The sequence below is a fragment of the Phoxinus phoxinus genome (genome assembly GCF_949152265.1).
Source record: "Phoxinus phoxinus genome assembly, chromosome: 7".
NCBI classification, from domain to species: domain Eukaryota; kingdom Metazoa; phylum Chordata; class Actinopteri; order Cypriniformes; family Leuciscidae; genus Phoxinus; species Phoxinus phoxinus.
The window spans coordinates 20,430,780-20,444,411 of NC_136882.1; the positions used below are offsets into that span (position 1 = coordinate 20,430,780).

Here is a 13,632-nt window from a genome sequence, read left to right on the forward strand (position 1 = left end):
ACAACCAGAGTTCAAGTCCCGGGTCAACGTTTTTTTCAACGTTTTTTTTCATACTGTCCTATCATGATTAAAAGGCAAAAAATATCGGATACCGTCCCCCCCTCTCATGTTTCTTAGCAGTGAGGTTCAAATACTCAACAAACTTTTGTTTTGTTTTTACACTTGTCCCCTATAGCCTAGTGGTCTAAGCACTGACATTTAACACTTTTGGGATTTTGACGACAGGTCCCGAGTCATCGTTTTTTTTTTTTTTTTTTCATACTGTCCTATCATGGTTAAAAGGCAAAAAATATTCTTTAAACTGATGGCAGTTAAGCTCCATCCACACAAAAATTTAATCAGCCTTTTTTTAAGCCACTTCATCAAAACCTCTCATAATGAGGGTGGGGGAACAGATTCCGACAGCTGTTTTATTTGCCGTCGGATTCTGTCCCAGACTGACAGGGATAAGCTTCTGTCCGGATAAGCTCCTAAATTATTTAAGAGAGCTGGAGAGGTCTCCTAACCTAGTTAGGAGTAACAAGATGGCAGCAGAGAGGATGCGGCCATGCACTTTTCAATGAAAATATGATGTATTGTAGTTAAATTAGTTGATCAAACGATAAAAAAGTTTAATAATCAAGGTATTCTTTTTGTAACTTACCTTTAAGAAATTTTATAGCAATGAAATGAAAGTAATAATTATATTTTTGGCAACTGGAAAAATGCAGCAGTGCACCTGTGATGACTTGAGTCCTTCAGTCCACAGTTAGCAGGCTCTTGAACTATTGTGACACTGACCACACCAAATATACAGAAGTGGCCAAAAGTGATGTGCGAAGGTTTTTTTTAAATGACCCTACAAGTTTGCTTAAACCATCAAATTATGAGGAACAATTTTTTATATTTATATTTTGTTAAGAAGAACAAAACACTAAACTTAGTGAAGGTATTTATCTTACAAAATTATTTCAAGTTACCTTTATTTCTACAGTGCTTTTTACAATACAGATTGTTTCAAAGCTTTACATAGATTACAGAAAAATAATGCAACAAAGTTAGTCTTGGCTGTACAGCAACTCTAGAAGAAAATAGTGTCATTGTCCTGCTTAAGTAAGTTCAGTGTTGATTCATTTCTACCAGAAAGACTCAGAAAAATTATGTGACAAAGTATACATTTATTAACAGCCCATCAAGCAAGTATTGTGTTATAAGGTTCTTTAGCGTAGGCCCGCCCATAGCTCGCAATCCGAGGGTAACGGAATCTGCATTTCCTGCCTGAAGACGAAGGCAGGGGCGCAGCCGACCCCCGGAGGTATGAGGTATGGACAGATGAAGGGCCCCCGGGAGGTATGGGGAGGGACCATCCTGGTGGTGGTGGTGGGGAGGTTGGAGGGGAATGTAGGCGTCCGCATCTGAGACGTGTGTACCGATCTTTTATACTACAAGTATTAGAACACGATTGGATAGATGAGAAGGTAATAAATGATGTGAAAATTTAGTCTTCCTGGCAGAACTTAAGCTAAAGCTTTCATTTCCAATGTAAAATATCATTAGTTATCTATTAGTTCATTTATCTATACAGCCACTCAGGTAGCCTGGGAAAACCCAGACCTCTCTCAGTTGTAACTGAGTTAGGGTCTGGCAAAGCTCCATAGACAATTCATTTCCACAGGGGCGTCACCAACGGACGTCGGATAGATCTAAAACCAATCAGAGCGATGAATGACATGACGTATGCAGAGTGACGGAGAAACATCTCGAGACTCTCAGCAATTCTCTGTTTGTGTTAACGAAAATGACAATTTTAAATCGCTTGAAACAGACGCGATAGCTGATTCGAACGAGTGATGTTGTGATGTTCCACGGCGGCATCCATCTCTGTAATGTACAAAATCTGCGTCACCGTCTCTGCTCTGTCGTCAACGTGTAAAGCCCGCCCCAACGTTTCTGATTGGTGCCGCGATTTCGACGGATTGGAAATGGGTTTCAATGGGCTCTTTGCCAGACCCACTTGCAGAGCAAATCTAAATTTGCCGGAAGTGGTCTGGGTTTTCCCAGGCTACAACTCAGGTCCAGTTCAGTTCAATTCTCATATAATGGTGTCAATGCAGGCAGATCAATATTATTGTTGAATATTAAGTGACAAAAAAGGGCAAACTACAGCTGCAGGTTTTAGAAAAACTAAAAAGCTCACAGGAGAAAAAAAAATCATACATTGTCTGCAATATATAGTCATTTATTAATATTTAATTGTCCTCTCTTGTTTATGCACGTGTTCATAATTTCTTTCAATATATAGTCATTTATTAATATTTCATTGTCCTCTCTTGTTTATTCACGTGTTCATAATTTCTTTTTTTGACAGCCTGGCTAACAATTATGTCTGTACAATTTGGAATGTTTCATTGTGTTATCACAAATAAACAATTGACTCCAGGCACAACTACACAATACGCTTACAAAATATTTAACACATTTGTAATACTATTTGAATAAAGGGTGAATCTGACCATTTTGCTTCAATACTATTTTGTGATAATTTTGCACAATACAAAGCAATAAAAAAAGTACATTTAAATATTAAAGTTTAAGTGTCTTAAATTATAATTACATTACATAATTGGTGTCATGCTGTTGTGACCTCACCCTTGGAGGCTCACTATTGGCTGATTCAGAGGTTGAGGGCGGCCATTTTGGGTTCACATCATTGTAGTCCTTACTTCACAGCACTTAAGTCCCACTTTTCAGTCGTATAACTTTAATGAAAGTTGCTTTTAGCTGCCTTATAAAAGAATCCTACTCTTAGAAAAGTCCTACTCTTTACTAAGTATTTTTTGATACGTAAGTCAAAGCTTGAGACTATTCTTAAGAGCATTTCTTAGAAGTTTTATACATACAAGCCCAGAACTTCAGTCGTCAGTCTGAAGGTATGGCTACGCGAGACTACAGAATACCTATGTACATGTTTTAATATTTAGACCACTATTATTGATTGCTAAGTATCAGGATGGATGTCAAGGGAGTTTCAAGCAGTATAACAAAAAGTGTTTAGAAAAAAAAATTGCCTACCCTACCTTTAACATAATGTTAACCAGCTCTTGCATTAAGTGAACCTATATTTAATATCAAACTGAAATAGTCTTTACAGAAGCTAATTTTATGGGATGGGTTCACAGATTAAATTAATATGGGTTAAATACTATTAACGTGGTATTTCTTCCAAAAAATTAAATTCTGTAATTTACTCAAATGGATGGACAAAAAATTGTGAATACTAAAAAGGTTGTCATTTGTGTTGCAAAGATGAATGAAAATTAGAGGTTTGGAACCACATGAGAGTAAATGAAAATTGTTAAATTTTTACGATATATTTTAAACTTTAAAAAAATGTCAACCCTTTGTGGTTGACCAATATTTAATAATAATAATAATAATCTTGTCACAAAATCCATGACAGGAAACAGATTTACTGCAGAAGCGTGGTGTGCTTTATTGGCTACTGATTCAAGGTATACATCTTCCTCTAATCCCACACCCACAGAATCAAAGAAACAAAACACACATGCAAATAGTGGCCAGCCTTCGGCAAGGGAGGGAGGAGGCTTGTTTTAAATCAATACATTTCACTTTAGAGTAACTGATGGCGTGTCCTCAACATTCTCAAGTTTTTTTTTTCTTTTCCATTTTCATGTGGCAACTTTAGTGCCTCTGTTCGGTTTTTATAAAACACTGAACTTCTGGTTTTCCTTTTCCCATATAAAGTGAACCATGAGCCCATCTCTCTTTCTGCAAAAGTTTCATTGTTAAAACTTTCAGAATGGCCTTCTTTGAATGTAGTGTGATTGCAATATACAAAAATAATGGGCTCCAGTTACTTAACTGTTAGAACAGAAGAAAAAGATAAATACAAGTGTCTGTGACTTAGATAGGTATGTATAGTTTCTCATGCCACAACCACAATAGACTTAGTGACATGGGCACAAACGAAATTTCAGTACAGTAATGAGGACAAACAGTAACATAACTACTTAGACTAACGGTACACATAAAATGCTTGTTTCTGTCTTAGTGGATATCAAACTCCCCTATCCACAAGGAGTTTGACAGGGCAGTAGTTGTATTTAGATGGCTTCCACATAGTTGGCGGGCAGCATACCGGTTTTTCCAGTACGCTGCACAGTGCCATACATCCAACCCTCATCAATGGACTGCACGTTCACGATGACGTCACCATCCTTGAAGGACACCTCATCATTGTCAGCACCAGCGTAGTCATACATGGCACGGACGGTTTTCTGTTTAGGGCAGAGGGGAGAATATTAAACGACCAGTTTCACTATATGGAATATGCTGTTACTATTTAGACTAAGATATTGTAAGGTATATGCATAGAGTTTATTAAAGTTGCCATTGGTCTCTCAGTACTTACTCCAGTGGTTGAGGGATGTGAGGGGACAGAAGAAACAGTGGTCTGTTGTGTTGCCACAGAGGAGGATCTCTGCTGAACCTCTGTAGTCTTGGTCTGTGTGTATCCTAAATGAGAAAACAGCAGATTTAAAAGCATATATATCTCTTCAGATAATTAGCATTCAGATTGTGGCTCCTTACAGGCAATATTCAACCGTCATTAGTACCACGAGATGGTAGACCAGATTAACATTTTTACATTTCACTTTAAACCCTCAGCAGTTCCTACTGTAGAATGATATGATGTTGCATATGGTGCACTAAACAGTTGATGTGCATAACAGCCAAGCACAGCATGGAGCTTATGTTTTAATGGATTTTGAAGATTTTTCAGGTTAAATCAAACAACTTAAGACTTACTGTAGAAAATAATTTAAACTTTGCTCAGTTTAAAAAAAAACACTATAATATAAAAATGATAAAAATCTAAAAGTAAAAAAAAAAAAAACTGGATTTTTTGTTTAAATATGCTTGTTAATTTATTTTTGACCATCCTTAATGTTGCAATGCAACTCTACCCATCGGTTCCTGATTGGATATTGAGATGTGGACATTACACCCTAAATGAATGAGCTTGCAGTCCATTGTGGAGGGACAGGGTTTAATCAGACTAAATGACTGGATAAGTCCGGCATACGTCAGAGAAGTCTGTCATTTCCACTGAAAGATTGAGTTATGACATTTCAAATAAACATTACGAGGTCAAGTTCAATGTTTAAAAAAAAAATTAACAATGAATAATTCACAAAAAGATCAATAGCATGCATTGCATTTAAAAAAAATAGATAGGTTGAATTTTCATTTCATGCCAACTGTAATAATCCAAACCAAAGACAAAAGAAATGAAGCACTTTAAACATGTACCATGTAAAGTGGAGACGCCAAAGCCATTGCTGTATTGAGATGCATGGTGGTCCACGTTCTCAGACACCTCTGACTTCTCATCGCCCACCCCACTCATTGCGCTGGTGGAGCGGGAGTGCTCCTTGCTGCGGCGCTGGGCTTGGACTGAATAATGGGACAAACATGTCAATGTCCCCTCCTCTTTGAAAGACTGTCTTCAATCGAGGAAGGTGGCAGATAAATATACAACCACAGTGTAGAGAGTAAGGAATAATGTGTAGTCATTATAGTTTTGCAGTCATTAAACACATATCTAGGAGCAGAACATCGAGATTGCCCAGTCAGAATCAAGTATTCCAGAGAGCTGTGTAATAAGGCTTTTTTGGTACAGTGACCCACCTGACATCATGTGAAGACTTCTGGACTGGATGTTGTCCTCGGCAGGGTCATAGTCAAAGACAGAGCCAGGGTTTGTGCGCCACACACGCAGGTCTTTGAGGAAGTAAACTCAGTATTAGTGAATGTCTCTGTTCAAAACTCATCTGGTTTCTGTGTATCAGTTGTATATTATTTGTGGCGTCATGCTTTTCTAGATTTACAGGAAGAGAAATCAGTTTCTAAACTCAAGTGTGTTTAGTGTGTACAGGAAACAGTATGTGTCAGCTGACCAGTGATGGTCTCCTGATCGTGTTCCTCTGCACGTCTCCTCTCCATCTCCACCACACGTCGCTGGATGCCGCGGTAGTTGATGTCACTGAAGTCCTGTGTGTTCCTCTTCACACGCTCAGTTATAGGGTCAGAGATGGTGGGGGTGAAGCTGCCCTTACTCTTCTCAAAGTCCTCATGGTATCGGACCTGTCAGGACCAATAGACAGCAAAAGTCAGGAGACACTAAGAACATGCAACAGCAACAATCCGTTTATAGTCCGAAGTCTCGATAGGCCTTACGAATGGCTTCTCAAATGAGAAACAAATGTAGGGTGGGACTTGATTTTGACCAATGGAAATTGACAGGGTAGTTGGATGGTTTTGGTTTGCAGCTGTGATCTCATGTGAGTGACAGGATGTCCCCCCTCACGCCAGCAAACATGTCATTAAAGAACAGAAGAGATGTCGCTCCAAGAAAGAGGGCAAGTTATTTTGATTTAAGATTACGAGGGCACAGAAAGTGAAAAAATAAATAATAATGTCAGTGCCAGAGCCAGTCTGCAGATTTTGGGCCGTCGAGTTGACAGATTTTGCAGAAAACTGTGTTGTGAATGATGGGTACAGACTGATTTTTTAGCTTCAGACTTTGATTCCATCCAGGTGGAGGATATCATACATGCTTTAACTTTTTAACTGATTTTAGAACTGTTTTCATTTGTCATGCATCTCCAAACAACAATGTACATGTTTCTGTTTGAGTTTGTTGTGTTCAGAACTACTTGGAAGTCGTTTTGGTATTGTGTGAGTGTGTGGTAGTAGAAAAGTGTGTGATGCCTAGTGTTTTAAAAATGTTCAGGGGCAATGTGCATAAACATAGCCACCATTAAGACTGTGACTTAAGACCTAGTCTGCCTACTAGCAGTTCGTTTTTTCAATTCTGTTTTTGCAGCATCTACTGACTGTTGATAATATTACATTGTGCATTTTTTTTTGCACTGATCCTCAACCTTGTAACATTTACCTCCCATTTTGGATGCAATAGGGTTGACCTTCCTATAATATCGAAAAAATCAGTACATTGCAATATAATTATAAAGGTCAAGATGTGAACGTCATCTTACTCCAGAGATGATACGCTGGGTTTCTTTAACACGTCTCATCTCAGGGGTGTCCAGCACGAAGGCGGCCTTGCCCTGCACCTGCTTACGGAAGCTGTCAGAGTACAGAACCTGGACAAAAGTCACAGAACATACATACATTAGAAACCTGGATTATGATTATGTATCAAGACCCTGTGGAAGACACACCGGGAAATCAGGACATTAGACAAACAAAGGACATGGATATGACATCCATCAGCACAACCCTGGGTGTTATTGTGAATTCAGACAGATGAATTAGAAGGATCTTCAGATGGCTGGATCTACTAAAAGTAGGTGGGTCCCGAGATGAAGATTTGTAGTGATGATGATGATCAGTTACTGAATTAAATTCAGCATGTCGAAGAATAAAGTTAATATTATTAGCCTCCTAAGTGAAATGAGGGTATTAGAGCAGTTACGTTTACACACGGCAAACACACACACTCGTGTCCTGTGGCTGTGAGTACCGAGCTAATCTGCACTTGGTTCCGTTTGACCCGCTCCATCTCTGGAGTGAACACCACAGGCGTTCCCTTGGCAGAGAGGTCCTTATACAAAACCTAGAGTAGAAAAGAACAGCGCCCCCAGAGGCCAGTCAGACACAGAACACCACGGCAGACGCAAGAGTCTCTGGAGAGTCACAGTCACATCAAACGTCACACACAACACACAATGAGCTTATATCACAGATTTAAAAAGAGGAAACTGGTTGGGAAGGGAAAATAACAAATAGGGCATATCTGGTGTTGGTTTAATTTTGGATTAGGAACAATGTTTGGAGTTGAATAATTCCCATACGTTTGAACTCACAGCAAAGGGTACCTAACTATGGTGGAATATGATGTGGTGAATTACATTAGATGAAAATGAGGTTTAAGCTTCATTTGTTTTGCATCAGCAATGGCATTGTAAGAGTGGAAAAGGAAGAAGTACACTGGAAGCATTAATGGGAAACAGAGCCACTCTCAAGTAAACCCTGTGGAGCTTCCACTACCGAGCTGATGTGCTTCTGATTCTCTCTGACCCGCTTCATCTCGGGGAGGTCCGGTATGGCTGTGCCTTGACCCAGCGAATCCTTGTATTTTATCTACCCAAGGATTAATTACGACATATCAAATAAACAACACACACATGAACCAAACAGCAACAGAACAAACATCCACAAAGATGAAATACACAAAATCATTCGCTCTGTTCCAAACCCAAGCCTCCTCGCTGCCTACGCAGGCGTCTGCCTTTTAAAATTGCATTATAAATGCTCATAAGAAGCATACTTGCAAATCTCTACAGGCAGCAGTTTTATATACTACACAAATAGCATTTAGCATCAGAGACTCGACCCATGTGTAATACTCAAGTTTAACAATCCATAAAGTTGCCAACTTTTCATAACAGCCTTTGGGTCAGGAGTGTGCCTATGATGCCTTCAAAAAGCCTTCAAATGCTCCCTTGGTAGGCAGCTTACTAGGCTTTGGAGCAAAGCAATTGTGTTGGCAAACTGATAATGTTGCTGATCAACAGTTCAAGTTTAAAACAAGATATTACCTGCAAAAAAAGAAAAAGAAAAAGGTATGGTACCTAACCTAATTATTACATGGATGAATCAGTTGCTAATAATTAGCCTGCAGCTAAATAAATACTAAGTATTACTGATAAAAGGGAATACAGGATTTTGTCACATGAGCTACACGACAGTTACAACTATTGTTATGAATGATGGATGTGATGCAGTGACGACTTTTCAGGGTCACTAGAGGGACTAGTATAAACAGATGGAGACTAAAGGGTTTTCTTAGATGATGGAGAGACGAGGAACAGGGAATGTTTTATGGGTGGGAATGGGATAGTGGGTCACACCGCAGTGTACCGTGCTAATATTTTGCTGATTGCGTTTAACTCTCTCCATCTCTGGCGTTTCTGAAATTGATGTTCCTCCTCCCAAATCTTCCTTGTATTGGATCTTTAGAGGCATTGAGGCAAACATAAACAAAAAACAAAGGTAAAAAAACGACTTGAAATCTTATTAAATGTCAATAATGTTCAGATATCAATGTTCAGTGTGTAAAATTTTTTATATATATATATATATATATATATATATATATATATATATATATATATAAATCAATGACACATACAAAATTCATGAAAACAAAAGTGTTGAAGATGTAAAATGTCAGAATAAATCATAAAATGTCTCTAGCAAGAAAACAAAGTAGGGTAAATAATTTGGTCATATACTGTGAGGTATGAACACTACCGTTCAAAAGTTTGGGGTCAGTGAGATATATATATATAAAAAAAAGAAGTTAATACTTTCATTCAGCAAGGATGCATTAAGTTTATCAAAGTAACATATGAAGTATCATTTATAATGCTACAAAAGATTTCTATTTTAAATAAATGCTGTTCTTTTGAACTTTCTATTAATTAAATAATCATGAACAAAATATATCACAGTTTCCACTAAATATTAAGCAGCACCTGTTTCAACATTGATAATAATAAGAAATGTTTCTTGAGCACTAAATCATCATATTAGAATGATTTCTGAAGGATCATGTGACACCGAAGACTGGAGTAATGATGCTGAAAAATCAGCTTTGCCTTCACGTGAATAAATTACATTTTAAAATATATTCACAGTTCTGTTAAATATTAATACTATTTCAGAACATTTCTATTTGTACTTTATTTTTGAGCAAATAAAAACAGCCTGGGTGAGCATACCATCTTACAGACCCCTCAAAAAATTTGAACGGTAAAGTATGGAGAAAAAATATACATCAAATAGTGAAGGGGAGCTTTTGGTTTATTTAGGGACATTTATCCTTACCAATAAGCTGAAGAAGGGTTAAAATGAGACTTTAAAGAAAGATAAAGATGCAGAATGAGAGTATACAGTAAAATGCTTAAAACAAGGAGTCTTCCTCAAAGAGAAAAACACTACCGAGCTGATGTTCTTCTGAGTGTCCCGTACACGCTTCACCTCAGGAAGGTCAGGTATAGAAATGCCTTGACTTAGTGAATCCCTGTATTTAATCTAATACACATTTCAGGTCCATTAAGAACATCAGGATCAGGATCAAATAAGTGATAAAGTCAGAGAATTTACACATTTATGCAGAAAAGGGTAAAAAGAGAGGAAGGTTGAGTGTTTTTAACAATGCAACACTAGTTAAAGTCTTGGAACCACTTTCGGATGAATATGGATAAATATATGGATCATGTTATTATATGTTATTAAAAATTATGAGAGGCGTGGCTATTTATTTCAAATGATTACTTCATATTAGATGATCTATATTAAAATGAATGTTTGACGGATTAAAATCATAAATAAAGGAGGCATTATGTTGTTTTTTAGGGGCTCTCCAATGGGAAGGAGGGTGAATGGTTGGGTCACAACACTGAGTACCGTGCTAATAGCCTCCTGATTGCGTTTAACCCTCTCCATCTCAGGGGTTTCAGCTATGGCTGTTCCTTGCCCAAGCTCCTCCTTGTACTGGATCTTTAGAATTGTACAGGAATAATGAGGCATTAACATTTGTTTTTTTATCTCGTAGGATACGTAGCTTTCATTTGTTTTGTCTTGGGACGCTTCAGAATGTGCCCTCGCAACATAAAAACAGACCAAACATTTGAGAAGAGATGGACAAACAAAAAAACTGCAACATTTCAAACACACAAGACAGATACAAACCAAAGAGGTCAAATATGTAAATATTAAGCTTGTAAAATGGTTAGAGCTACTGTTTAGGATGAAAAAAGGTCAACAGCATCAAATTTGATGATTACTGTTAGTGGCTTTGCTAGTTTATGACTAAGTATTAGACTAAGGTCTGTTTAGGATATCTATATTTATATTATATAAAAAGAGCTGAATGTCAAGAAATGTTAACTTGTGGTTGTAGGACAGAAAAAAGGAAAAGGTGGTGTAAAGCAAGAAATGAGAACAGAAAAAAAGAACAAAAACCAAAAAAAAAGAAATTGTGGTTAGAATATTGAAAAAAAACATATACTCATTAGGCAGTAAGTACCGAGCTGAAATTCTTTGTATTTTCTTTAACACGAAGCATTTCAGGAGTGTCCTTTACTGCTGAAACTTTGCCCTTACTGTTTTTAAGGTCAATCTGGTACTGAAGCTAAAAAGAAAAGAGCACAAAAGCAGTCAAAACTGACACAAAAATGCAACAAGAGAAAACAGTGCAACCAAAAATGTTCCAAAATCATTTAAAATCAAGAGAAGTGTGTATTATCAAAATGGACAACTAACTAAGCCACATAACAAATCTGTCTACCCTTAATATTTCTCTCTCTTTTTTTCCATACAAAAACACATGAAAGACAGGGACCAAAGACAACAAAGGATTCAAATACCACATTTAGACTGGCTCAAAGCCCGTGGAGAAACACTTACGGTGCTGAAGTTCTTCTGGTTCTCACGCACTCTTTGCATCTCAGGAGTGTCAAACACAGGCACATAGTGTGACATGGTCTTCTCGGCCTCCTCCTTGTACTTTTTCTATTAGGTTAAATCAAAATTTGAATCATAAAAATCATAATAATAAACAGAGCAATTCCAATAGGGTCCTCAAACCATCGGTGCTCGGGCCCTAGTAAAACAGTTATAAAAACAGAGGCTCTGTAGACACATCATTATCCATGTATGAGGAAGTAAGTAATAGTAATGGTTAGTAATAGCAATAGTATTAGTAGTAATAGTAATAGTAAAAAGTGGTGATGATTAACTTTCAGAAACTGATCAGGGGGTCAAACTGAAAAATTAAATGAACCGTTTTGTTTTCTATTCATTGTTAAATGGAATTTTGCAACCCTTTTACCAAAATGTGTCTAAATACAGATCCAAACATCTTAATAGAGTGTAAAAATAGGTACATTTATACCAATACACTAGCAATAAACATAAAAAAATGACTCCTTTTTTTTCAAAGAAGCAACCCTCATACCTGGCTCACAAGGTTCCTGATCTGCTGAGCGTGGAGGATGTCAGGGGTGTCAATGACTGTGGTGTATGTGGCTCTGTCATGCTCAGCATTCTGCTTGTACTTGGCCTGGAAAATAATTTAACCAGCAATCAATTTATTGTTGAAATGTTGGTGCCAATTGTTGAGGGAATCACCTCTGAAATACTGAATTAATGGGTTGAAGATCATCTGTGTACCTGACTGAGGATATCTGTGGCGTTCTTTGCCCTCAAGAAGTCTGGAGTGTCAGTGGCCAAAGCCAACATGCCTTTTCCCTTGATATCTTGCTCCAATCCTTTCTTGTACTCTCTCTGCAGGAATTGGGCATAAATGAGATCATGTCCATATGTTTGTTTATCAGTCATCTTAACATTCACACCAAGAAACATTCATGTGGGCTACAAACACAAAAGCAGCAGAAAAACTTTTTTTTTTTTTAAAGGAGAATGAGAAGAAAAATTAGATGATATTAACATCAAAGCTGTGAAGGGAAAATAAGGGAGACCATTTAGAATTGAAAGACAAAATGACATTTAGTGGGAGTCTCAGTCGGATGAGCTGAATTGCTTTACCAAACCTGGTTAGATGGCACATCATAGAGAAAGTCCATTAGCTTGATTAGTTTTCACATTAGCAAAAAAGAGGCATAAAGACCAGTTTCTGTCTGATTAGTGTGATGAGGAGGAAGTGGCGTTGTGGGAGAGGACTACAGGTAAGATAAGTCAGATTGAGCTTTAGCCGTCCTACCTCACACAGGATATGAGTAGCATTCTTTGCTCTCAGTAACTCAGGAGTTTCCTCCATCACTGTACACCCTTTACCCTTCACCCCTTCCTCTAGATCCCTCCTGTACTCTTTCTACAGGGCGGAGAAGAACAGAAATACTGCAGACACATAGCACACACAGACATAGACACAGTAGTGCGCCCACTGACATTCAAAGTCACCAAGCATTTGCTCTGGGTTTGAGATAATGCTTCACGCACAGATTATAATCAAGGTGCATGTTGTCCATTCACAACAAGTAATTAAACATAATCTACTTGGAGCAAAGGCATTGCTGAGTTTGAAAAGCAACCTGATAAAGCCATATACAATATTTATCACAAATGACACAGGTAAGAATATTGACAAAAACAAAGTCTAAGACTTTTTGACATGTACATATGTTTTGCAGCATTCATATTCATACATGTTTTACAGCCAAACCAAAATCTAATGAGGTTAAAATAAAATGTTATTTCATGTGCATGCTCAGGGTAACTAAATATTAATGGTAACCAAGATCTAAAGAGGCTAAAATAAAATAGTCAAAAAATAAATAAAATGAAATATCTTATTTCATGTGCATGACCAGGGAAACTGAAGATTCAGTGTATTTAAGATCGAAAGAGTTTAAAATTAAATTAAATTAAATGTTCAAATTCATGTGCATGCACAGGGTTTGGTTTAAAAAACAAGAGATTTGACCATAAAACAAATGTAAACATTAATAACAGGGTTCCCACATCGTTTGATCAATGAATTTCAATGACATTTCCAGTCAAACATGAAAAATTTAA

At 37.4% G+C, this 13,632-nt stretch overlaps 1 protein-coding gene across 50 annotated transcripts in view; it reads right to left on the reverse strand.

The window, feature by feature from the left end:
• Window positions 1–3,447: 3,447 nt before the first annotated feature.
• The window catches only part of neb (nebulin), a 60,278-nt gene continuing 50,093 nt past the window's right edge, over window positions 3,448–13,632 (reverse strand). For 10 of the 50 annotated variants that reach the window (XM_079618022.1, XM_079618001.1, XM_079618033.1 and 7 more), the window contains 16 exons: window positions 12,818–12,928; window positions 12,268–12,381; window positions 12,053–12,157; window positions 11,503–11,607; window positions 11,123–11,227; window positions 10,501–10,593; window positions 10,033–10,125; window positions 8,950–9,042; window positions 8,077–8,169; window positions 7,550–7,642; window positions 7,062–7,169; window positions 5,961–6,147; window positions 5,692–5,784; window positions 5,314–5,457; window positions 4,412–4,515; window positions 3,448–4,277 (listed from right to left, as the gene is read on the reverse strand). In XM_079618022.1, the coding sequence (XP_079474148.1) occupies window positions 4,104–4,277; window positions 4,412–4,515; window positions 5,314–5,457; window positions 5,692–5,784; window positions 5,961–6,147; window positions 7,062–7,169; window positions 7,550–7,642; window positions 8,077–8,169; window positions 8,950–9,042; window positions 10,033–10,125; window positions 10,501–10,593; window positions 11,123–11,227; window positions 11,503–11,607; window positions 12,053–12,157; window positions 12,268–12,381; window positions 12,818–12,928 (1,815 nt within the window). In that variant the 3' untranslated portion in view covers window positions 3,448–4,103. The remainder of the gene's footprint in view (window positions 4,278–4,411; window positions 4,516–5,313; window positions 5,458–5,691; window positions 5,785–5,960; window positions 6,148–7,061; window positions 7,170–7,549; window positions 7,643–8,076; window positions 8,170–8,949; window positions 9,043–10,032; window positions 10,126–10,500; window positions 10,594–11,122; window positions 11,228–11,502; window positions 11,608–12,052; window positions 12,158–12,267; window positions 12,382–12,817; window positions 12,929–13,632) is intronic. The other 40 variants (XM_079618041.1, XM_079618031.1, XM_079618037.1 and 37 more) reach the window with 14 other exon arrangements.